Here is a 24,018-nt window from a genome sequence, read left to right on the forward strand (position 1 = left end):
ATTTTAAAAAATTAATAAGATAGCTAAGTGAATGGCATTCAGTATTTAAATAGAAATGTAGAAGCCAGGGAAAGCCTCAAGAGCTAAAAATGCACCTTTTTGTTTGTCAGGGAATGTCTCATACATAGTTAAAATCACAAGAGTGAATGAACTCTCAAGAGAGAAAAGAAAAAGGAAAAAAAAGATGATGGCTTAATCAGGAAATTTGTCAAAGTGGCTGAGGCTCATTCTGAGAGAAAGGCAGTAACCCGAAGAATAGATCACAAAAGCCGAGGTAAGAGTTTCAAAAGGGGGCAAGCTATGTCTTACCTTTGTATTTAGAAAAAATATGCTCATACACAATAAATACTACTTAAAAAATGAAAATGAAAGAAAGTGAGTAGACAATAATTCAAAGTAATTAAAAAATAAAGGAAAGATTGCAAAAAGCTAAAAGATTTGAAAATATGTAGGTTACAAGTGATCTGGGAGAAAGTCTAAAGAGCATGGAGAAGATGGAAGATTAAAAGTACTCAGAATGGGCCTATACCACACGTCTCAATATCTGGCAAAGAAAGAAAAAATTAAAATACGATAAAAACTATATCCTGGCGCAAAGAATGCTTTTCAGAATATCTATTCACATCTACCAACAATGACAAAGGAGCCAAAGTAAAGGGAAGCTCCAAAAAGATTACGGAAATAGGAGATGTTAGAGGACAGTGGCCTAAAAAGGTAGGAGAAAACAGGACTACGTGCAGAGATATATTTTCACATCCAAGTTACTGATCCAAGCGAACCCCACAAAAGTCCAAGTCATCTAAATAAGTAATAATCTTGTTGTCTTACACCTGCTCTTTAGTTGGCTAAGTACAAATGGCATGAATTAGTGAAGACAGTCTGGAACTTAAGACTGAAACAGACATGGGTTCAAATCCCAGCTCTATTACTCACACAACTAAGAAGTTAAGGGGCGACTGATGGGAAGGAGAGGAATCTGCATAATTTTATGAACAGAAATATGTATATATCATCTACAAAGATAATTTTGTAATATTTCAAATAAAAAAAATCAATCCAAATTGAGAAAAAAATTTAGCACATACAATTTGAATCTAAAGTATTAAATAGTTTCTAAAAACATTTTAAAAATATTTTTTAATTTTAAAGATACTTTATTTGAAGTATAACCTTTATATTATTTTGACTAGAAATCCATTCCATTCATTGTGACCTATATAACTTTAATTTTATTTTTCACAAAATACTGGCCATTACCTAGAAATCAATGTTGCTTTGACTGAATATTTCTTAATGTTTTACTTCTCCAAGGATAAACTTTATGGTGGTAAGTGACCCTTTAGAATCAATGCTTTTCTCTTTTAATAAAGTTACATCTTATGTTGCCCTTATTTAACTTTACAATTTTCAAAGGAAAATATTAAACCAATTGTTATTCTAACTACTTATTTTGCAGTCATTTTAGTACTGGAAGTAGAGGTTTGTTTCTGACCTTTGCACACTCTCTCATACTGTTGTATAGCTTCTTCCACTTTCTGATTACTTAACTGCTCCTGCAAAATGAAAGAATATAAATTAAATGCAAATGTTACTTAACTATACCCCATTATTTAATAGTGGGACTTGAAAACAGGGCTTAATATTAAGTTTGAAATCTGTCTCCTAGAAGGCTGACTAATAGTCTCAAGCTCCCAAGTTTGTTTCACCTCAGAGAAAAGGGCAGGGTGAGAGTGGTAATAAGAAAAAACAAAACAAAACCCCCAAACTTCAAACTTTTAATGTACCCCAAAAATGCCAACTCATTTTCTTCACTCAACATTTCAAGCTAGCATGTATGTTGTCTTACACAACACAAAAAGCATAAAGAGAGAGAAATGAAAGTTTACTATGTATTTAATGTGGGAGGAACAAAGAAAACCATAAATAAATTCCTTAACAGTAAACTCAAAATGCAGAAAAAATAGGGTCCCCACATGCCCTATACGTAAAAAGTAGCTGGGAGGTTTGAAAAGGATGCAAGGTTAATTTCTGGGCACTGGAAATCCTTCAATTCTAGTTTTAACCTGCCAGGTAATCCAACCTTCACTCCTTCTCTCATCTAACTTCAGCAATATCGTCTCATTTTATAAGTTTTAGAATAATCATTACAGAACCTGGAAATCTCTGAATACTATTATGAAATCAGCTGGAGATGGAAAGACGGTGAAGAGACAAAGAATGAAGGAGAAAAACGACGGAGAACTACGGACGTGGACGGACAGAGACGGAAACAGACGGAGAACGAAGGAGGTGGACGGACGGGGACGGAAAAAGACGAAGAACGACAGAGGTGGACAGACGGGGAGGGAAACGGACAGAGAGCTATGGAGGTGGAAGGAAGGGGACGGAAACAGACAGAGAACCGAGCACGGAGGTGCTCGGACAGTGATGGAAAGAACCTATCAACAGATGGTGTCTGGCTACACAGGGGTGCACTGTAACAGGTTTTCAATCTGGTTTGCAACCTCACCATACCTTTGGGTTGACACTAAAATCATCTCTTATCACCAAGTACTCATTAGCTGTTCCCCAAAGTCCCCTAAGGTGCTGGAATCGTGAAATAATTGTCTTCCTGAAAGTAGGATTTTTTTTTTTAATTAATAAATTTATTTATTTTTGGCTGCATTGGGTGTTTGTTGCTGCGCGGGCTTTCTCTAGTTGCAGCGAGCGGGGGCCACTCTTCCCTGCGGTGCGCGGGCTTCTCATTGCAGTGGCTTCTCCTGTTGTGGAGCACGAGCTCTGCGGCTCCGCAGCATGTGGGATCTTACTGGACCCTTAAGTCCCTAGGATTTTTTTTAACAGCTTTTTCTCCTAAAGGCTTCCAAAAAGTCTCCTGAAAACATCATGACTCTTGGTCTGTGGGTGTAGGGGAACATGCAGGCAGACTAGGAGACAGTCCCCCCAGAAACCCTGCTCCCGAGGACTGGAAATCTCCCTAAACCTTGGGACGTCCTATTGCAGCGGCAGATGGAGAGACGAGACGGTTGGTCCGAGACCCAGAAGCAGGGGTTTGTGGAGTCGGCTCCACCGAGGAGAGGGTGCGGTGCTTGGGAGCCGCAGCCCACACTTTGCAGCTACCTGCTGTCCAGACGGTGCCCAGGACACCGAAATCCAGGGTGGGTGGGGGGGCCTCGACCTCGGGCACTGCAGGCAGGGGTCCCCAGCTAACCCTGACCCCGGCAGAGCTGGGGCTGCAGGGCCCTTCCCGGACCGCAAATGCAAACGCACCTCCGCTGCAACCCCAGCAGTGCTGCGCACCCTGACCAGACAACTGGGCTGGGTTTACCACCTGACAGTTCTCACTGAGTTGTGATAAAACATTTTTAAGGCAGGATAAGGAAAAAAAAATTTTTTTTTTTTCAAATATAAAGTTCTCTCTGTGCCCACCCCCTACCCCACTTTAGTGTGCATTATGCATCTGCATTAACCCTTCCTTAGAAGACACAGGAATGCCTGCTGGATTGTAAAGAGCTATTTTCTCCTGGTGCCAGCAAGATACCGCCTTAGGAGATAACCTTCCTTCTTATGGTGAAAGGGGCCATGACTACCCACTACTCCCTTTGTACTGCAGATCTGGAGCGTAAACTGTCAACAATATACCATTTGATGTATAACCCTTTGTCTCAAAAGGTATGTAAACCCTGCTTTGACCTCTAATGGGTAGAACAGTCTTAAGAGCTTTCTGAAAGACTGTCTCCCAGGTTACAATCCTCAGATTGGCTCAAATAAAACTATCCATTTCTTACTTTAAAAAAACAAAAAAGAACTGATACATTTAATTAAACGCTAAAATATACCAACAGAATCTACTAAAATCACCTTTAAAAACAAAACTGTTACCTTAAGTTGCTGAATGGTTCGCTGTTTCATATATAGTTCCTGAGAACACTGGTTTTTCTTTTTCTCCAGTTCATTAATTTTAAGCCTCAACAATTTCTCCTCATCACGCATTACAGATACCTACAAAGTAATAAATCAAATTAAATATTTCTAGAAATACTAATTGCTTTTTGTTTAAGATTCATGGTCACTCGTTCAAAGATTCATGTCCTTTAAAGCACATTAGAAAAATTACAGATTCTAACATACATGATATGGCTTCAGATTATCAGAAAATTTCTTGATACTCCAAGGGAGGTACATATGAAGAAGCCATTTTCTTTTTACAATATTTTAAGACTCTCAAACCCTGTAAGTGCTCTCAAAAAAGAAACAACATAGACCCTTGCATGCAACAGCAAAATCATTATCATGGAAAAATCAATAGAGATACTCTAGGGGAAAAACACTGGCTCAGATTTCCAAGATCTATTAAGTAATGTGATCCAGTAATATAAGAAATACTTCAAAAGCTAATAATGGCACACAGAGAATGAAAATGGAACAATTACAAGATCAAAAGGTACCCATGCAAGTGAAGGTCAATTGATTTTTGGTATTACTGGTAATTTAATTCTATAAACCTATTAAAGAAGTCAAAAAGCGCTATGAATTAGTATGCAAATCTTAGAGGAGAGGAGGAGAGAGGAGGGGAAAGGGAAGGGGAAGGGAGGAGAGATAGCAGGTAATCTATGTACACCTTTAGGCCAATTTCCATGATACCAATCCTAGGGATCTCAAAAACTGAAGGAAGTTAATTGAACAAAGTTCCCCTTCATAAAAAGCATGATATCTCCGTGCTTTTTTTTTTTTTTTTTTTTTTTTTTTTTTAATTATTATTTATTTATTTGGCTGTGTTGGGTCTTCGTTTCTGTGTGAGGGCTTTCTCTAACTGCGGCAAGCGGAGGCCACTCTTCATCGCGGTGCGCGGGCCTCTCACTATCGTGGCCTCTCTTGTTGCGGAGCACAGGCTCCAGACGCGCAGGCTCAGTAGTTGTGGCTCATGGGCCTAGTTGCTCCGCGGCATGTGGGATCTTCCCAGACCAGGGCTCGAACCCGTCTCCCCTGCATTAGCAGGCAGATTCTCAACCACTGCGCCACCAAGGAAGCCCCGTGCTTTTTATAATAATAAAAATAAATAATAATAAAATAATAGTAGTTCTGAGGGGTTTGGTTTCAGGTGATTTTTACACTTCTTTTTAGGCTTTCTGTATGTTCCAAATTTACTACAAAAAATATATATTCCTTTTATAATCATACATTAATAATATTTATTTTTATTGGCTTATTTTGTTCAAAAATATGGGACTTCCAGTAATAAACACCATCTTCATCAATTTTACAGATATAAACTGTCTGCCAATAATATACAGAAACTACGTGTTGCACCAAGATGCACATAAGGACTGCTTCAGTTTCCATCCTGGCTCTAACATTTACTGGCCAAGTGAACTTGGACAAGTTCTCTCTCAATGCCTACTTCCTTAGTCATAAAATGGAAGTTAAAAAAATGCCTATCCCTAATATTTGTGTGAAAATTAAATGAGATGATACATGTAAACTCAGAACAACCAATCCAGACTAAGCTCCTATTATTATTAGAATTGACATCATACATTGTTTATTTTGAAAAACAGAAAACAATATTAATACCCACCCTTAGAGGAATGTTAAATAGTCATCTATACAATAAAACATTAGTTAAAAAGAGATACCTCCTAAATTCTGCTATAAAAAAATCTTAAAATTATAATATTTTAAAAGCAATTATTTATATATAGTTGATCCCATTTATAAAAATAAAACCATACAAGCACTATTTACATATATTTATTATGTAAAATGCATATAAAAAGATCTAAAAGAACACAGAAGGACTGACTGTCAAGAGTGGTCATATTTAAAAAGAGAGAAATGAGATTGGGGAGAAGGCTTTCACTTTTACCTTCATTTCTTAAAAAATATTTCCTGGGCTTCCCTGATGGTGCAGTGGTTAAGAATCCGCCTGCCAATGCAGGGGACACGGGTTCGAGCCCTGGTCCGGGAAGATCCCACATGCCGCAGAGCAACTAAGCCTGTGCGCCACTTTGCGCTCTAGAGCCCACGGGCCATGACTCCTGAGCCCGTGAGCCACAGCTCTTGAAGCCCGCGTGCCTAGAGCCTGTGCTCCACAACAAGAGAAGCCACCGCAATGAGAAGCCCGTGCACCTCAACAAAGAGTAGCCCCCACTCACCGCAACTAGAGAAAGCCTGCACGCAGCAAGGAAGACCCAACGCAGCCAAAAATAAATTAATTTTTAAAAAAATTTCCTAATAATGTATTATAATGAAAAGTTTTTAATTGGAAAAAGAAGCCATTTTTATAGAACCGAGTAACTAGCTCCATATGAACACACAAGTCAATTATACCATGTTTGATAATGCTTACTGATCATCATGGTGTTCAGAAATAGTATCTTAAACCAGGAAGTTTCTATACTCCAAGAATCTTCAGCCAGGATATCACTTAACAGAAATAAACAACCGGCATTACAACAATCTAAAACAAAAAACATTTTAAGAGGACTTCCCTGGTGGTGCAGTGGTTAAGAATAAGCCTGCCAATGCAGGGGACACGGGTTTGATCCCTGGTCCGGGAAGATCCCACATGCTTGCAGAACAACTAAGCCTGTGTGCCACAACTACTGAGCCTGCGCTCTAGAGCCCGTGAGCCACAACTACTGAGCTTGAGTGCTACAACTACTGAAGCCCACGCACCTACAGCCCGAGCTCTGCAACAAGAGAAGCCACTGCAATGAGAAGCCCACGCACCACAACAAACAGTAGCCCCCGCTCACCACAACTAGAGAGAAAGCCCGTGCGCAGCAACGAAGACTCAACGCAGCCAAAAAAAAAAAAATTTTTTTTAATAGATCAGAAAAGACAAAGGAACGGTGTTCTAGCCTATCCTGTAGTAAAGTCAAGAGAGGTAGACCAGATCTCACAATCAGTAATTCAAAATCAAACTGCACAGGCCTTGCTCATACATTACATTTGATAGAAATGAGGAAAATGCATGAAGGCTTAAATACAGCCTAATGGTTATTTCCTTATTTGTTTTGTTGAGGATACTATGAACAACATGTGGACTGATAATAGGAATGTAAATCCAAAGTTCCCTCTGGACTACTTAGCTAAGTGAAAGGAACCTAACAAAAGGCAATAAGTTGCTTAGGGCTAGGACTGCAGTTTATATTTTGGAGTATTTAATCCATTTACCTGTCATTTGCCCAGAATTTATAAAGCTTTCAAGCCTGTCTACCACCTACAGAAACTCTAGTCTTGATCCTGAGGTGTTAAAACCTAAATGTCATTCGAAATTTATTTTACAAGTTCAGAATCTACACTAAATCCAAAGGTAAGTAATATATATCCAATGAGGGGAGAAACAAAGGCTGCCCTGGCCAAAATTACATTCCTAGAAAGCAAACAATCCAAAAATTACATTCCTAGAAAGCAAACAATTCAGGCTTCCGAATGACAAACAAGTGCTTTTCCAAATTATGATTTTTAACTTGCTGATCTGACTAAACATTTTCCTATGCCTAATTACAGTTTAGGTCATCTTTACTGTCTTACATTTCTAATCTAGCCCACTTTGAAATACTTGTTGCATGGCCTGGAAACTTTCTGTGTATAATTATCAGAAACAACATATATTCTGCGTTTTATCTATGGTGGTATTTTTTGGATTTTTCTTCCATTAATCAAAAATTTTATTACATTTCCCTTATTATGAATGAATACATATCCATTATAAGAAATAATGCAGTAAGTAGACCTTTTAAAAATTTACCTAGAATGCCATTACCTAAAATAATCAAAATATATATTTTTATATTTCTTTGCAGTCTATATTATTATACAAATTGTTTGCAAAATTTTAATCCTATTATATATATAAAATTGGGTCCGGTTTCTATTACTTAACATTATAACACAAGCATTTTCCCATATTATCATAAAAACTTAGTACTTATCACTGTACTTAAATCAAAATCCTGCTAAATAAATACACTAACATGAATCAGGGAACTTAACCACTAATAAAGCAGTGGAAAACACAATTTAAATATCTGTACAAATCATTATAAATGATAAAATAGGTCTTAGGCCAAAGCTTCCAGGTATCAGAGTGCTTAAGAAGCTGGCAGGGAAAAAAAAAGGAACCTCTGCTCACAGAAAAAGGAGATGGACGCAGAGGGTACCAGGTCCACAGCAGGAGCTTCTCCTTTACCAGTACAGGCCTAATAGTCATGAAAATTATAATTTATTTAATCAAAAATTTCATATCCATTCTTTCCATTCATTTTCAATTTACATTAATGCTATACTATTGTTGAGAGTTTTCTTATGCTAAATAAAAAATTATTCCAGGACTTCAATGTCAGGTAGTTTAGAAGAAAGTAATCAATCCTCTGTTGAAAACAACAAAAAATGCTGTATAAAAAAATGTTTTAAATCTTTTTTTTTTTTTTTTTTAAATCTTTTTAAAAGCACTGAGGAACTAACAAAAAAATAGGAAATACTGAGATAACAAAACAATTAAGTGAAAAAAGAATCACAGAAATAAGTAGAGCACTGACTGGCTTTTATTTTGAGGACATTCATAGAAAGAGGAGGCCTGACTTTCAACAGGTAAACTAGAAGGTATTTGCAATATATTTTACTGACAAAGAATTAGAACCAAGAATAAAGAAATCCAACACAATAATATTTTTTTAAAAGGACAGCAAAATTAAAAGAAAATATGAACAAATGGATTTCACAGAATGAAAACTGGAACAGACATATGGTGAATAAAAACAAAAATAGACACTCCATTTCATTAGTTATCAGAGGAATACAACTTAAAACCATAAGATACCCGTTCACATTCTCTGACCCAACAATTCCACCCCTTGTTATACAAATTCTTACACATGTGTACCAAGGGCATGTATAAAATAGGATCACTGTTTCTAAGAGCAAAGAATGGAAACATCTAAATGGTCAATAGAATAGATAACTAAATTGTATAGTCACACAATGGAGTATTACACAGCAGTGAAAGTGATTAATTATAACCATACATAAATGTCAGGAATATGACGTGAAAATGTCTCAGAACACGTCATAATGTTTAGAGATAAAAAAACAAATATGATTTAACTTATATTTTTAAAAGATTAAAAAAAGATAAACACAAAACATTCATTACAGTAACCTCAGTGGGGGTAGGAAACATAGAAAATGGATGAGACCCACAAGCATTTGTTGTATCAATATTCTTCAGACCTTACACATTTAAGTATTTTTTTGTAACTAACTCAAAGTAATGAAAAATATTTAAAATTACTTCAGCTTTTTAAAAAAGTCTAATTATGATACAAAATCCAACAGTCATAAAAGAAAAATAAGTTGCTCCAAGGCAAAAAAAGGAACATAATCAAAATGAAAAATGGCAATGTGGGGGAGAGATAGGGGGATATCTACAATTAATATCCTTAAAAAGTTAATTTCCAGAAAATATACAAATCAATTTTCACTGCAAAGTAAAGGAGCTGTTACAGTGGAGGATTACTGGACTGAATGTCAATATTAAGACATAGAAAAAATATATATATATATGTGTCATCTTGGGCATGTTACTTAACTTCTTGTCTCATATGTAATGGGATAGTAGTATTGTTGGGAAATTATGTGAGATAGTATATGTAATGTAGAGCACTTAGAATGGTATATGGTTCAACCAAAGACTATATATGTGTTTGCTTTCTTCATGGTATTTTACTGTGTATATGCAATATAATTAATTTAGCTAGTTTCCCATTGATCAATGTATAGCATTTTCAATTCCTCTGCTATTCCAATGTTGTTGTCAATATCCTTACATATCCATTACCATTGGCAAAAAAAAAAAAAAAAAATAGTCTCCTTATTTTTCTCCTAAAAGATTAGCTTTTCATATTTAGATTTTCATTATTCTTATGGTTGTTTGATTTTTGTATTTGGTTTGTATTAGAAATCTATGACTATTCCCACTGCCACCCTTAAATTAAAAAAAAAAAAAAGTTAATTTCCTAAGTATGTAACAAGCTCCCACAAAGCAATAATAAAAAGAAAAACAATAACCCAAACTAAAATACAAAGAATATGAATATACAGACCACAGGAAAAAAAAATACAAATGAATTTTAAACCAAAAAATGTTCACTCATAATTAGAGATACGCAAGTTAGAATTATAGTTGAGATACACTATTTTCATGTCAAATTAGCAAATATCAAAGAAATATGATAAAATACTACTTTGTGGATAAGAGTACAGAGAAAAATACTCTCTTGTTCTCATACATTAGTTCTGGTGAGTAAACTGGCATAATCTCTAAAAAGCATAATAAATATCAAAATTACAAATGTACAAACCAGTGACTCATAAATTCCACTTTTAGGAATTTATACCAGAGGAAGACTTGCAAATGTTCAAAATGACATCACTGCATAATTAACAGAAGACTGGAAATTACCTTAATTGTCCAACAATACGGGGCTGATTAATGGCAAATAAATGTTCAGAGTCATAAAAAAGAAAAAAAGCTCATTTGGAGACTCTTTATATCCTGAGATGGAAATATTGAGTGAAAAAAACCAAGGTTCACATAGTGTTTATAGGATGTTTCCATTTTTTATAGGAACAGAAGGAAGGAAAAACCGAGGGAGGAGGGAGAAGTGAAGAGAAAAAAAATAGTTGGTAACATCTGACGCCTTGGAGGGAAACTTGATGGCTGGGAGGCAGTTTTTCCCCTCACTATACATATTTTCATATATTTTAAATTTGGAATCATGTGATTATATTTCCTATTTTTAAATCAAATTATAATAAAAACTTGTTACAATTGTACTACATACTCTCCTAAATACTATCTGCAAACAAAAGTTTGCTATTTACTTTTCTGGGGGGGGGGACTTGAACTTAGCAGCCCTTAAAAGAAAAAAAAAGGTTCTAATCTTACATAAGGCACATATTTTTCTTAATATTAGACATCCTTCAGTTTGTTTAATCTGACTAAATTTTCTTTTGTGAAATAACTTTTCTCATCATTTAAGAAAAATTATGGAGTTGACAAATGTTCTGGTCAATACTAAACTTAGTGTCTAAACTTGATATATAAGGAAAACAATCTTTATCATTTAAATTGGCCACACACCTTTTCAAATAACCTACCTCTTTCTGTACTTGCTCAATCTGCTTTTTGGCATCCGCCAGTTTCTCTTTCAGCTCAGCATAATCTTCTTCCTTCTTCTGAAGATCTGCTTTCAGATTCTGGGTAAGAGCAGCGCTTGCAGAGAGCTCCTCTTTCAACCTAAAAAAAAAAATCACTTATCTATAGTGACATATCACTAATCACTTAGAATCATATGCGTGAGGTACTAATAATCTACAAAATTAGATCTTTTCACAAATATGGAATGTCCAAACCATAAAGAAATCTTTCAAGGAGGATTTCAGGAGATTTTGTAAACAGATCTTTGCATATAACATTTGGTTCCAAAGGTTTATATTAACAAAATTGAAGTTCTTCAGTCATCATACATGCTATACTTAACCAGATTAAGATATGCCCAGCCAAATTCTTTAAAAGCTACACAGAAAAATCAATAAATGCTTCCCATATTTTCAAACATTTTAATAACTTTTAGCTTACTTTTCTGTTTCTTGCCAGTTTGTTTCTTTTTCTTCTTCCTTTAATTGAAGTGAATGCTTTGCATCTTGCAAATTGTTTGTTAATTTTGTGATTTCTTCTTTCAATTTGACTTCCCTTTCACTTAAATCTTTGGCGTTTTTGAGAGAATCTTGAAGATTTGCTTGAAATTCCTTCAGATTTCTTTCTTGCTTTAAAATGATAGATTCCTTTTCCATAATTTCTTGTTCTAACTTGGCTGAATGGCTACATTCATCTTTCTGAGTTTCTAACATTGCTTCAAGTTCCTTTATCTTCACCTTATAGCAAGTAACATCTTGTGTAAGTTCTGAAAGTGCTCTCTTTCCTTCAGCTACATGCTGTACTTGAATATCAAGACCAACAGCTTTTTCTCGCAATTCTTCCTTCAGCTGCTGTATAAGACTTTCTTTTTCTTTTAGTAGATCTTGATTTTTATTCTCCCTCTCCTCTGTTTTTAGTCTATTGTTTGCATCTTTACAGTCTTTTACTTCTGCCTGTAATTTTTCAATTTGTTGTTCCAGTTCCTGGATCTGATGTCTTTTTTTGGAGGAACTCTTTACAATCTCCTTACATTCTTCCCAAATGGCTTCAACAGTAGAGTGGAAAGACCTTTCCCTACCAAGTTCTTGAATACCATTTTCTTTAACTTGCTTACTTATCAAATAATCATTATCCAAAAGATGTAACTGTGTATTCGGCAAATTATCCTCTTGAGAACCATTTGACAGATCCCTGAGATTGAGTAAATCCATGTTTGAGATCTGAGAAACTGAATCAAGTGTACGCAATTCATCTATTTTTGTTTGCATTAATTTTATTTGTGAAACATTATTTGTGATGTTTCTTCTAGCAGTTTCTATCTCCTTTGACAATTTCATGATCCTCTCCTCCTGTTCTTGATTTATACCTCTCTGCACATGTAATTCAGAAATCGCATTGTCATAATTTGACTGAATTTGTTGGACCTCTACACTAAAACTACAACTCTTTTTTTCAGAAGAAGAGAGTTCCTGCTGCAAATTAACAAGCTGTTTATTTAATTCTGCTTTTTCTTCCTTTTCATTTTTAAGTTCATTCTCAACAATGAGTAAACGTGTTTTCAGCTCTTCATTATTTTCTTGTAAAACTCTGTTTTCCTCATCTTCTGAAATGCTCTCTTGCATTTCTTCACTTTTCTTTTGGTCTTCAGTGATGGTTGGACTAACATGTGTAGGTCCTTTAAAGATAAAAAAAAATTATTATTAATCTAGCAAACCTTAATAAAAATCAAAAAGTTACCATATAAGCCAATATTCAAACATAGGAAACGTATGAAAGCACACTTTTAATGAAAAACAGAAATAAGCTATTGAGTAAAAAAGAAAAATCAGGTTGCAAAACATACATAGCATACACCAATTTATGTAAAAATTGTAGTTCCATTAAGTCACAGCAGAAAAAGTTAGCAAAGGATGTGCAAGAAAATCCTGGTAACTACTTCTGAGTGGGATTACTAGTTACTTCTACTTTCTTTTTATAGCTTTTATGTTATTTAAATTGTCTACCACAAATCTTTGTTATTACTATGAGATAGAAGGTAGGGAATTATACCCTAAGGCAGACTAAAGAACAGTTTTAAAGTACAATTATACTATAGATCTACTAAATTAGTGATTTGCAAACTGAGTACCTTACACTTTCACAGGTAAAATTAGGAGAAAAATGGTTAAATTTATGCCAAGTCTAATGTAGCCCTACCCTTCACTAGCTGCATAACTGTCAATAAACTGCTTGACCCCATAGCTGCTTCCTCAAATGTAAAATGGAAAATAATAGCAATAATACCACCTATCTCAGAGTTATCGTGAAGATCAAGATAATCAATGAGCTTAGAACACTGTGCTTGGGATATAGTTAGATATTATTAGAAACTGAAAATCTGTACAGAAGAGTTCAGCTAATTAAAAATAAATAAAAGTTTGTCTTTTTCAGGCTTAATATCTACATTTCTAAAATAAGGATATTTCTACCTGCCCTACTTACTACAGAATAGTGTTAAGAGGGCCAAATAAGTTAATATGTAATGTATGTTAAAGCATTTTGTAAATGTTATATAAGTACAAGAACATAGTTGGTATAGATCAAACTATGTCCAGGGAAGATGCACCATTAGCTAAAACTTAATTCTTAATATTTGACAAATTAACTCATCTCACACAACTGTCCAGTATAAACTATGTTCACATTTTTCTCACAGATTACATGATTAACTCTTGAAACATAATTCTCAATTCTCCAGATACACAAATTTATCTTTTTATGTCTTCATACAATTTCCATTGATATAATAACTGATCTGATGAGTATCTCATATCCTAGGAAAATTACTTCAAAACATATAAGAATCTGATTCTTTGGTTTTTAAATATTTTTCCTGTTCTATTTCACTTCATGGTTTGATGTTGATATGTGTGAACTTTACATACACAACTCTAATACAATTTTTATGAATTTTCTACACAATACTGTACTGATATAATCAACTCAACATGTCCTTTGACCTTCATTCACTCCCCCACTGGCCACTTATCTGTCAATTTCACCTATATTTTTATTTGGTAGTCTCATTAAGCACGTTGAGAATCGAATTCCTCATGCTTGAAGGTCCCACGTATAATATGAAATCCATAAGAGCAGAAGACAGTTATAAGGGAGAGATGGATTGAAATTCTCCTCACTAAGAAACCTGTTACTTTCAGTGGGTAACTGTCCAATGAATCTTTGAAAAGTGTATTTTATAGTTTTCTTTTTAGTGTGTGCCACCATATTATCCTATGCATCTGAGCACATTAGATTATACTGAAATAATATGTTTACGTGTCACTCTCATTTACTAGATTCCAACCTTCCTGAGAGCACACTCTCTGTGTCTAACGCATCTTTATATACATGAACAATAATCCTAAATGAATTTTTTAAAATATTTATTTGTTTTGGCTGCGCCAGGTCTTATTTGCAGCATGCAGGCTTCTTAGTTGAGGCATGCGGGGCTTCTTAGTTGCAGCATGCGGACTCTTAGTTGCAGCATGCATGCAGGATCTAGTTCCCTGACCAGGGATTGAACCCAGGCCCCCTGCATTGGGACTGCAGAGTCTTACCCACTGGACCACCACGGAGGTCCCCCTAAATGAATTATTTTTGAAATTTAGCTACATCGCTTATGTTCTCCTTTTCTATCTCTAAGACATATCATTATATCAGAAAAACATAACTTTTGTCATCAGTAACCTATTCTGGTTCTAGATATGTGCAAATTTATAATCTAACATGCCTCGGTTATATTAACTTGGTTACTTCAGTGCAATTTTATGTTTTAAATTTTAAGCTGTTCTCTTTACAGTGCCTTTTTTACAACAGTGGTTCTCTAGTTTTAGAGAATTGGCAAAAGAGCTTATAATGTAGATTCCTGAGAACAAATACCAAACATACTGACTTGATAAATCTGGAATGTATTGTACATGCAAACACTTTGAGGGTACATGCACACTGCTCCAGGAATTTATTTTTCTAAATTTCTGGAAGACCTTGACAGTCACCCCTGTAATAACATTTGGGATCTAAACATACCAGTTTGCTTCATTACTAAGCCCCTATACGGCAGTCCTACATGTAACTGTTCCATAAGAGAAAAATGTCAAATCTCACATAGTAATGACATACAAGCCCTTAAGTTTTTCCTCCTGCCTGTGGCAGGCTCTCATGCATCCTAGATGAGAGATGATAGTACCCTATGTAATGAATCTGTTCAATTAAGAAGGCATTTTTAAGATCATAAAAAGATCTTTAAAATTAAATCTACTATCCTACATACAAATAGGTTTCTATCTTCCTATATGCTAATCACAGTTGACATTGTGAGAAAAATAAAGAAAAAGCACAAGCATTTATGAAAGGTCTTTCAGATATTATTATATAATGCGGGAGAAAAAACTTAAGTGACTGTTCAAGATTTTTAATCTTAGAACTCCATTTGATAAACTAAAATCACAGCTCTCTCCCAGCATTACCCAGATAAAAAAGCTAGACAAGGACACTAGAAAAAAGAAAATTACAGGTCAATATCACTGATGAACATAGATGGAAACATCCTCAACAAAATATCAGCAAATCGAATTCAACAGCACATTAAAAGGATCATACACCATGATCAAGTGGGATTTATCCCAGGGATGCGAGGATAGTTCAACATATGCAAATCAGTAAATGTGATATACTCTATTAATAAAATGAAGAATAAAAATAAAGAATAAAAATCATATGATCATTTTACTAGATGCAGAAAGAGTATTTAACAAAATTCAACATCCTTCATGATAAAATCTCTCAACAGACTGGAGTGGGAACATACCTCAACATAATAAAAGTCATATATGACAAACCCACAGCTAATGTCATCCTCAACCATGAAAACCTGAAAGCTTTTCCTCTAAGATCAAGAACAAAACAAGTATGTAAACTCTCACCATTTCTATTTAACATTAGTACTGGAAGTCTGAGCCAGAGAATCAGGCAAGAAAAAGAAACAAACTGTATCCAGATTGGCAAGGAAGAAGTAAAACTGTCCGTTTACAGATGACAGAATTTTATATTATAGAAAATCCTAAAGACTCCACCAGAAAACCTTTAGAATACAGAAATTCACTAAAGTTGGAGGATACAAAATCAATATACAAGAAACACTATACAAAACAAAAACTGTACACTAACAACAAACTATCAGAAAGAGAAAATAAGAAAAAAAACACATTTATAATAGCATAAAAAAGAATAAAATATTTAGGAATAACTTTAACCAAGAAGGTAAAAAACCTATACACTGAAAACTATAAAACACTGGTGAAAGAAAATGAAAAAAGACATACAAAATAAGGAAAGATATTCCATGTTCATGGATTAGAAGAACTAATATTGTTAAAATGTCCATATTACCCAAAGTAATCTACAAATTCAATTCAATACCTATCAAATTTCCAATGGCATTTTTCACAGAAATAGAACAGCAATCTAAAAATTCACATGGAACCACAAAAGACCCCTAATAGCAAAAGCAATCTTGAGAAAGAACAAGGTTGGAGGCATCACAATTCCTAATTTCAACTATACTATGAAGCTACAGTAATCAAAACAGTATGGTACTGGCATAAAACCAGATTCATAGACCAATGAAATAGTTTCAAAAGCCCAAAAATAAACCCACACACGTATGTCCAACTTATTTAACAAGAAAGCCAAGAATACTCAATGGGAAAGGATAGTCTCTTCAATATTGTGTTGGGAAAAATGGATATCCACATGCAAAAGAATGAAATTGAACTCCTATCTTACTCCACTTATAAAAATTAACTCAAAATGGATGAAGGACTTAAAACATAGCACCTGAAACCATAAAACTCCTAGAATAAAACATAGGGGAAAAGCTCCTTGACACTGGACTACACAACAGGTTTTAGATATTACACCAAAAGCATGAGCGTCAAAAGCAAAAAATAAATACGTGAAACTATATCAAACTAAAAAGCTTCTACACAGCAAATGAATCAGTCAACAAAATGAAAAGGCAACCCGTGGAATGGGAGAAAATATTTGCAAACCATCTATCTGACAAGGGGTTAATATCCAAAATATATAGGGAACTCATACAACTCAACAGCCAAAAAACCAAACAATCCAATTAAAAACTGGGCAGAGGAACTAAACAGACACTTTTCCAAAGAAGACATACAAATAGTCAACAGGTACAGGAAAAGGTGTTCAACATCACTAATCATTAGGGAAATGCAAATCAAAACTACAGTGAGATATCACTTAACACTTGTTAGGATGTCTATTATCAAAAAGAGATAACAAATGCTAGCAAGGATGAGGGGAAAAGGGAATCTGCACACTGTTGATGGGAATATAAAGTAGTACAACCACTAGAAAAACAGTATAAAGGTTCCTCAAAAAATTAAATATAGAACTATCTTATGAGCTAACAATCTCACTTCTGAGTATATATCCAAAGGAAATGAAATTATTATCTCAAAGTTCATGCAAGTTCATGCCCTATGTTCATTGCAACATTTTTTACAATAGCCAGGACATGGAAACAACCTAAGTGTCCATGGATGGATGTATGGATTTTTAAAAATGTGGAATAAATATGTATACAATGGAATATTATCATTCAGCCTAAATAAGAAGGAAATCCTGCCATTTGCAATGACATGGATGAACCTGGAGGGCATTATGTGAAATAAGTGAAATAAACCACACAAAGAAAGACAAATACTGTATGGTATCAATACGAGGAGAAAAAAAGATCCAACTCATAGAAACAGAGAGTAGAACGGTGGTTGTCAGGGGATGAGGGGTGATGGAAATAGGGAGAGGCTTGTAAAAGGGTATAATTTTTCAGTTTAAGATGAATAAGGTCATAGGATCTAAGTATAATACGGTGAGTATAATTGATAACATTGTATTGTATAACTGAAATTTGCCTGAAGAGTATAACTTAACTGTTCTCACCAAAAAAGAAAAAAGAGGGGGAAAACAGGTGAATAAGTGAGGTGACAGATGTATTAATTAATGGTGATAAGGTGGGAAACTTTTCACAATGTATATCAAATCATGTTAAACATTTTAAATATATTACAGTATTATTGGTCAATTATACCTCAATAAGGCTGAGAAAAAAGTCCCAGTCCTCTCAAGATACTGATGTCCCCAGTGAGAGCATGCCCTCACCCCAAAAATCACTATATAATCTGGGAATCTCACCTCCCTACTCCATCCAAGAATTTATCCAGTTTTACATTCAGTAGTATACATGTAAAAGCAAGCTTTATTTGTAAGTTTCCATTTTTCAAATACAATCCATATTCTTTTCCTTCACCCAATTGTTTAAATGCTCTTGGGCAGCACTAATTGTGTAATCCCATAACAGGATTCCAAGATCTCTTTAACAGACTAACTTTAAAAGCTCATTGGACAAGGTTTTATTACCTATAACTTACATTGTCTCTCCTGCCTCAAAAAGGAGAGGAAAAACATGGCATTACCCCTGCTCTATAGCCTGCTTTCTGAAAAGCTGATGAGTTTATTTTTGATGATTTTCCTATGTTTGTAGTTACATTTTCCTAATTTAGTTCCTTCAGATTCTCAGTTTATCCTAAGGATTCCATCTACTCTGGAGACTTAGAGATTTACCCCTATTTACGTTTACAACAAACTTGCCCATTTACTCTTATGAATTTTTAAAAATAATGTTCAACCAGTGCATTACTTTTTATCAGATTGTCTCCTAACATCTTACAAAGCTGTGGCAAGTCATCCCAAAGTGGAATAACTGTCTTTTCCACTGATTCACACCTCTGTTCTACTCTCCCTTTAAGTAATTCTGAACTTATGATGTAATTTTCACACCTATGACTTCATCAGTGGAAATGACTAATCCTTTTGCCCTTTAAGAAGACAAGTTATAAAGATGTCTGAACCCTTTATCAGGAGAGAAAGATGGGATCTAAGCAAGTTAAAAATGACAACAATCAGAAATTCAGAGCTCACAAATAAATCCTGAATATCCTGAGAGAAGAGATTTGAGTTATGCATACTCTATGGACATAGCCCTTAAACCCTGAAGTGAATTACAGTAAGTGCAATAAAGCTTTTGTGATCAATTAATGTTGTTCTCTTAATTTTACTATACTTCAATAACTAGGATAGGACTTCCCTGGTGGTGCAGTGGTTAAGAATCCGCCTGCCAATGCAGGAGACACGGGTTCAAGCCCTGGTCCAGGAAGATCCCACATGCCGCAGAGCAACTAAGCCCGTGCACCACAACTTCTGAGCCTGCGCTCTAGAGCCCGCGAGCCACAACTACTGAAGCCTGCGTGCCTAGACCCTGTGCTCCGCAACAAGAGAAGCCACCGCAATAAGAAGCCCACGCACCGCAACTAGAGAAAGCATGCGCACAGCAACAAAGACCCAATGCAGCCAAAAATAAATAAATAAATTTATTTTTTTTAAAAATAACTAGGATAATTACATAACATAAGGTACTGCAGATAATTTGTTTTGCACCTGATTTTCTTGTTCAGATATTCATATTATTCTTTCAGAAATTTTTATGTTTTATATCAAAAGATTCATAGAACATATTCAGAACAGCCTCATCAGTGAGAAATTAAAGCATTAGTCTAGCAATAAAGATGAAATAGGTTTTACTGTATATAAATCTAATATAGGTTAACTTATAAAATGTAAACAAACAATAGAAAGATAATTACTTTAATTCAATATTTCTATCACATTCAACCTATACATATACTGCTTACCTATATTTTGCTACAAAAATTAGTTTTGGTTGAAAAGTTACAGGTAAGCAGATTGTAGCATATCTCTGATTTGTCTCCTTTATCACTATTCTGAACGCTTGTTTCTTGAACCGTTTACATGGTTATCAGCTTCCCAAAGTACAGATACAGTGACCTCAAACAAGTAAATTCACTTTCATAGGGAAATGGCTTTGCATTCCCTTTAGGAACAGAAAACATACATCCAGTAAAACTATCAACCCCCTAATCCTATCCTAGTATTTATAGGAGTCCCATATTTTGTTCTGGAGATTTTTTAGTAGCAGGTAGAGGGGAAGAAGGGTGGTCATAGCTACAATTTTCTTATGATCCTTTATGTAGTCCCTTTAGCCTCTAACAACAAATAATTGAGAAATAGCCACAGTGGTTACGAGTTTAAGGAGGAAAAAAAAATACTTTGTTACCTAAACTTACTTAAATCTACCCACATCCAAATTATATATCGCTAACAACTAGAGTTATTATACAATCATCTTCTTCATGAATGGGTTACCGTTAGGATTAGTCATACCATGTAGATCGCTCGCTCCTGCCAACTTTCACTTCCACTTCCTAGTGATCTACTATTCCTGCATTCTCAACTACCCTATATTCTCAACTACTCTACGGCACCGATCAAGGTGAAAAAATAGAGGAACAGTGCTATGGAAATCATAACAAGGTTATACTCCCTGTAGCTAAGGCACCACTCTTTTAATGATAACAGAAGGTGACCATGCATATTAGTCTCAATCTATTAGCTCATACTTTATTAGATTAATATATCTAGCGCTATATTATCCTTTAAGTCATCTACTTTTGAAAACATTAATTTTACTGAGGTTCTATGAGGTGTTTATTATATTGGTGTATTACCCAATTGTTTTTATTCTTAACAACCTCAGGAGGCAAGTATATTTAACTTATTTTACTAATGACCAAAGAAAGACTTAATTTATCCATTTTTCTCAAGGTGAAGCAGCTAACTAGTTTTTTTTTTTTGGTTCATAATTCATAATATATTATTACTCATAAATATTAATAACATTCTAAATCCATCTTTTAAAAAAATTTTTATTGGGGTATAGTTGCTTTACAATATTGTGTTAGTTTATACTGTACAGCAAAGTGAATCAGCTATATGTATACATATATCCCCTCTTTTTTGGATTTCCTTCTCATTTAGGTCACCACAGAGTACTGGGTAGAGTTCCCTGTGCTATACAGTAGGTTCTCATTAGTTATGTGTTTTATATATATAGTATCAGTAGTGTATATATGTCAATCCCAATCTCCCAATTCATCCCACACACCCCTTCCCCTTTGGTATCCATATGTTTGTTCTCTACGTCTGTGTTTCTATTTCTGCTTTGTAAATAAGATCGTCTATAGCAATTTTTTCAGATTCCACATATATGCATTAATATACGATATTTGTTTTTCTTTTTCTGCTAATTAGGTTTCTAAAGCTAATGCACCTTCCCTTAGAAAGCCCTCCCTCCCTGTATAAGACTGTAAAAGTTTTCCAAAAGACAGAATGAACAGCTTAGAGACAAGGTGAAAGCTGCCATGTTCTTCCATATAACCAGGGATGTATAGTATAGAGAAGCATGTGCCCACTTTTTTTTTTAGTAATTTCATAGAAAACAAAACTTGACCACATTTGTCTTTAGTAATGTTTAGCTCAAAGTCTTACTGTCAAATGGTTTTTTCTTCAAATGAAAAAACAATGTGGAGAAATTTTGGCAGAAAAGGTACTATAAATCATGAAGATGAAAGTGATGACTTTTAACTACTATAGGCACAAAAGTAAAAGTATTGTCATGTTAAAGTGATAAAAGCACAATATCTAAAAACATACTTATTAAAATAAAGGCAGCTTTAAATATACCCATCCTCTAGACAGTTTATAACATGTTAATGTAAAACTTAGGGACATTTATATTTTCTCAGTTTTTTTTCCTTAGATAAGTAAATTTCCTTCTCTTTACTACTTTTCTGTTTCCTGGTTTAGGAGTTGGCTTTCTTAAAAGCCTCCTGCTAGCAGCTGAAGAGTACCTTTCTTTGCTGGTGGTTCATCTTGTTGAAGTTCAATTTCATTTAATCTTTTTCTTCCTGAATACGTTTTAGTTTTGCTGTCCTTAGACATTTCAATCATTTCATTACAAACCAATTTATTGTTTATTATTAAAGGAGATGTACCAGCATTGTCCTAAAGTAAAATAAATTAAAATTAGTTTACATATAGAAAGCTATAATACATTTAAGAACTATATAAATTATGATTCAATACTGCATCATAAAAATTTTATTTTCAAGTTTATTGAAACACTTTCTAAGTTATTTCTTAAATCTCACCCTAAAATAACCAATGACTCTAGGAAGTGAGCAATATTAACTAACTTGTACATTCACTAAGGAGGACAAAAAAAAAATTTGTTAAGTGTGTAGTTTCACCCCGATACTAAAAACAAATTCATCTTTAGATTTTCTAAGGGAATCAGGTGGGTTAGAGACTTATTTGCAGATAACCACAGAACCCTAAAACACTTACCTCTAAGTCATAAACAAAATGTGCTTTGAAAAGAAAAATATGAAAACACTATGACAAAATTGTTTCTTATAGGTACTTTTACTTAAAATCTTGAGTAATCTTGAGTAACTGGGGAAACTCATCGTTTTACAAACAAAGCTTCTCAAAGTAATGTCAAAGACATCACTTCTCAAAGTAATGTCTTTGTTACTTTGTTCACAAGTCGCAGAAAAGGTTCTAGCCTTAGCTTCTAGCCTATGCATATCAAAGATACACAGTCTACACACTGCTTTAAAAGTGAGCTCCTAGCACCACCTCCCATGACACCACCTTCAGGAGCTCCGGTGGCACATGCATCCGTGAGCCTACCCCCTGGGCTGCCTACCCGAGGCCCACCTCTACCCACAGTCCTGTATAGGAGTCAAGCAAACAGCATGTCTCTGGGCCCTTGTCCCCAGCAGGCTGGCCAAGGGCTGCCCGTGAACCTGGCTCCATCAACCCTGCATGACCAAGTGATAGCTGGCAAGCTCTGCTACCCAGTCCCTCTGCTATCTCCCACCCTACCATCTGGCAAGGGATGGGCCCTCTTCTGTGCATTGACTACCTGTGGAAATGTGACCAAGTAGTGTGAAATGCATGTTTAGCAAATGTTAGGTACTGTATTTGAAACAATAAATGTGAATCCTTCTGCACGTGGAAACAAACAAACAAAAAAACCAAATAAAAATGAGCTCCTAGTTTATCTAGATGATAAAAGCCATTTAGATTTTTATTTTTTAAGGCAAAGACTATGCCTCCCTAAAAGGACAGCAGAAGAAAAGGTACCCAGAAAGAGGAAGGGTAAAACCTTAGCAGTTAAGTGTATGTTTATAAAGTAATTAAAGGTATGGTAAAGGCAGAGATTTTTTAAAGGCAGATATTAATTAAATTCCTACATACTGGTAGCAATCCATTTTGGGGGGGGCAGAAAACTATGTGAGAAAACAAAACATCATTTTACATAGTAAAATCAGCAAATGTTCTTAAGAGATATAGATAAAATGACTTTAAGTCAAAAAGTAATGATTACAAAAAAAAAAAAAAGCAAAGTCTTTTTAGATATCCATAAACAAAGGATATCATGAAGAACAACCTCCATGCTTTTTCACAATTAGTCCCTTGGTGTCACTGATAAATGACAAAATCCTGGGATAGAGGGATCAGACCTCTGACAAAGTTTGAGTTTTCAAACAGACCATGACAATTTCAAGCTGTCTCCTCTTCCACTCTCAGACCTATCATAATCATCTAGTCATTTTTTTCCTCCTTCAAATTATACAGTCTTCTCCAAGAAAATCCATCCTCCACAAATCTCAGTTATTCAAAGGAATGTTTTCTGCCTAGGGTATGCTTGGTAGGAAGGATGCTAAAGAACCATGCAAAACAAACTTTTAATCATTAAAAGAGTCTGC

General features: G+C 34.8%; 1 protein-coding gene across 2 annotated transcripts in view; it reads right to left on the reverse strand.

Moving 5' to 3' along the window:
* KIF20B (kinesin family member 20B) overlaps nt 1-24,018 on the reverse strand; it is a 63,490-nt gene that overhangs the window by 22,450 nt on the left and 17,022 nt on the right. For both annotated transcript variants that reach the window (XM_057531437.1, XM_057531436.1), the window contains 5 exons: nt 22,093-22,246; nt 11,645-12,878; nt 11,164-11,302; nt 3,880-3,999; nt 1,493-1,553 (listed from right to left, as the gene is read on the reverse strand). In XM_057531437.1, coding sequence (XP_057387420.1) covers nt 1,493-1,553; nt 3,880-3,999; nt 11,164-11,302; nt 11,645-12,878; nt 22,093-22,246 — 1,708 coding nt within the window. The remainder of the gene's footprint in view (nt 1-1,492; nt 1,554-3,879; nt 4,000-11,163; nt 11,303-11,644; nt 12,879-22,092; nt 22,247-24,018) is intronic.

Source organism: Balaenoptera acutorostrata, chromosome 16 (genome assembly GCF_949987535.1).
Source record: "Balaenoptera acutorostrata chromosome 16, mBalAcu1.1, whole genome shotgun sequence".
Classification (NCBI taxonomy): domain Eukaryota; kingdom Metazoa; phylum Chordata; class Mammalia; order Artiodactyla; family Balaenopteridae; genus Balaenoptera; species Balaenoptera acutorostrata.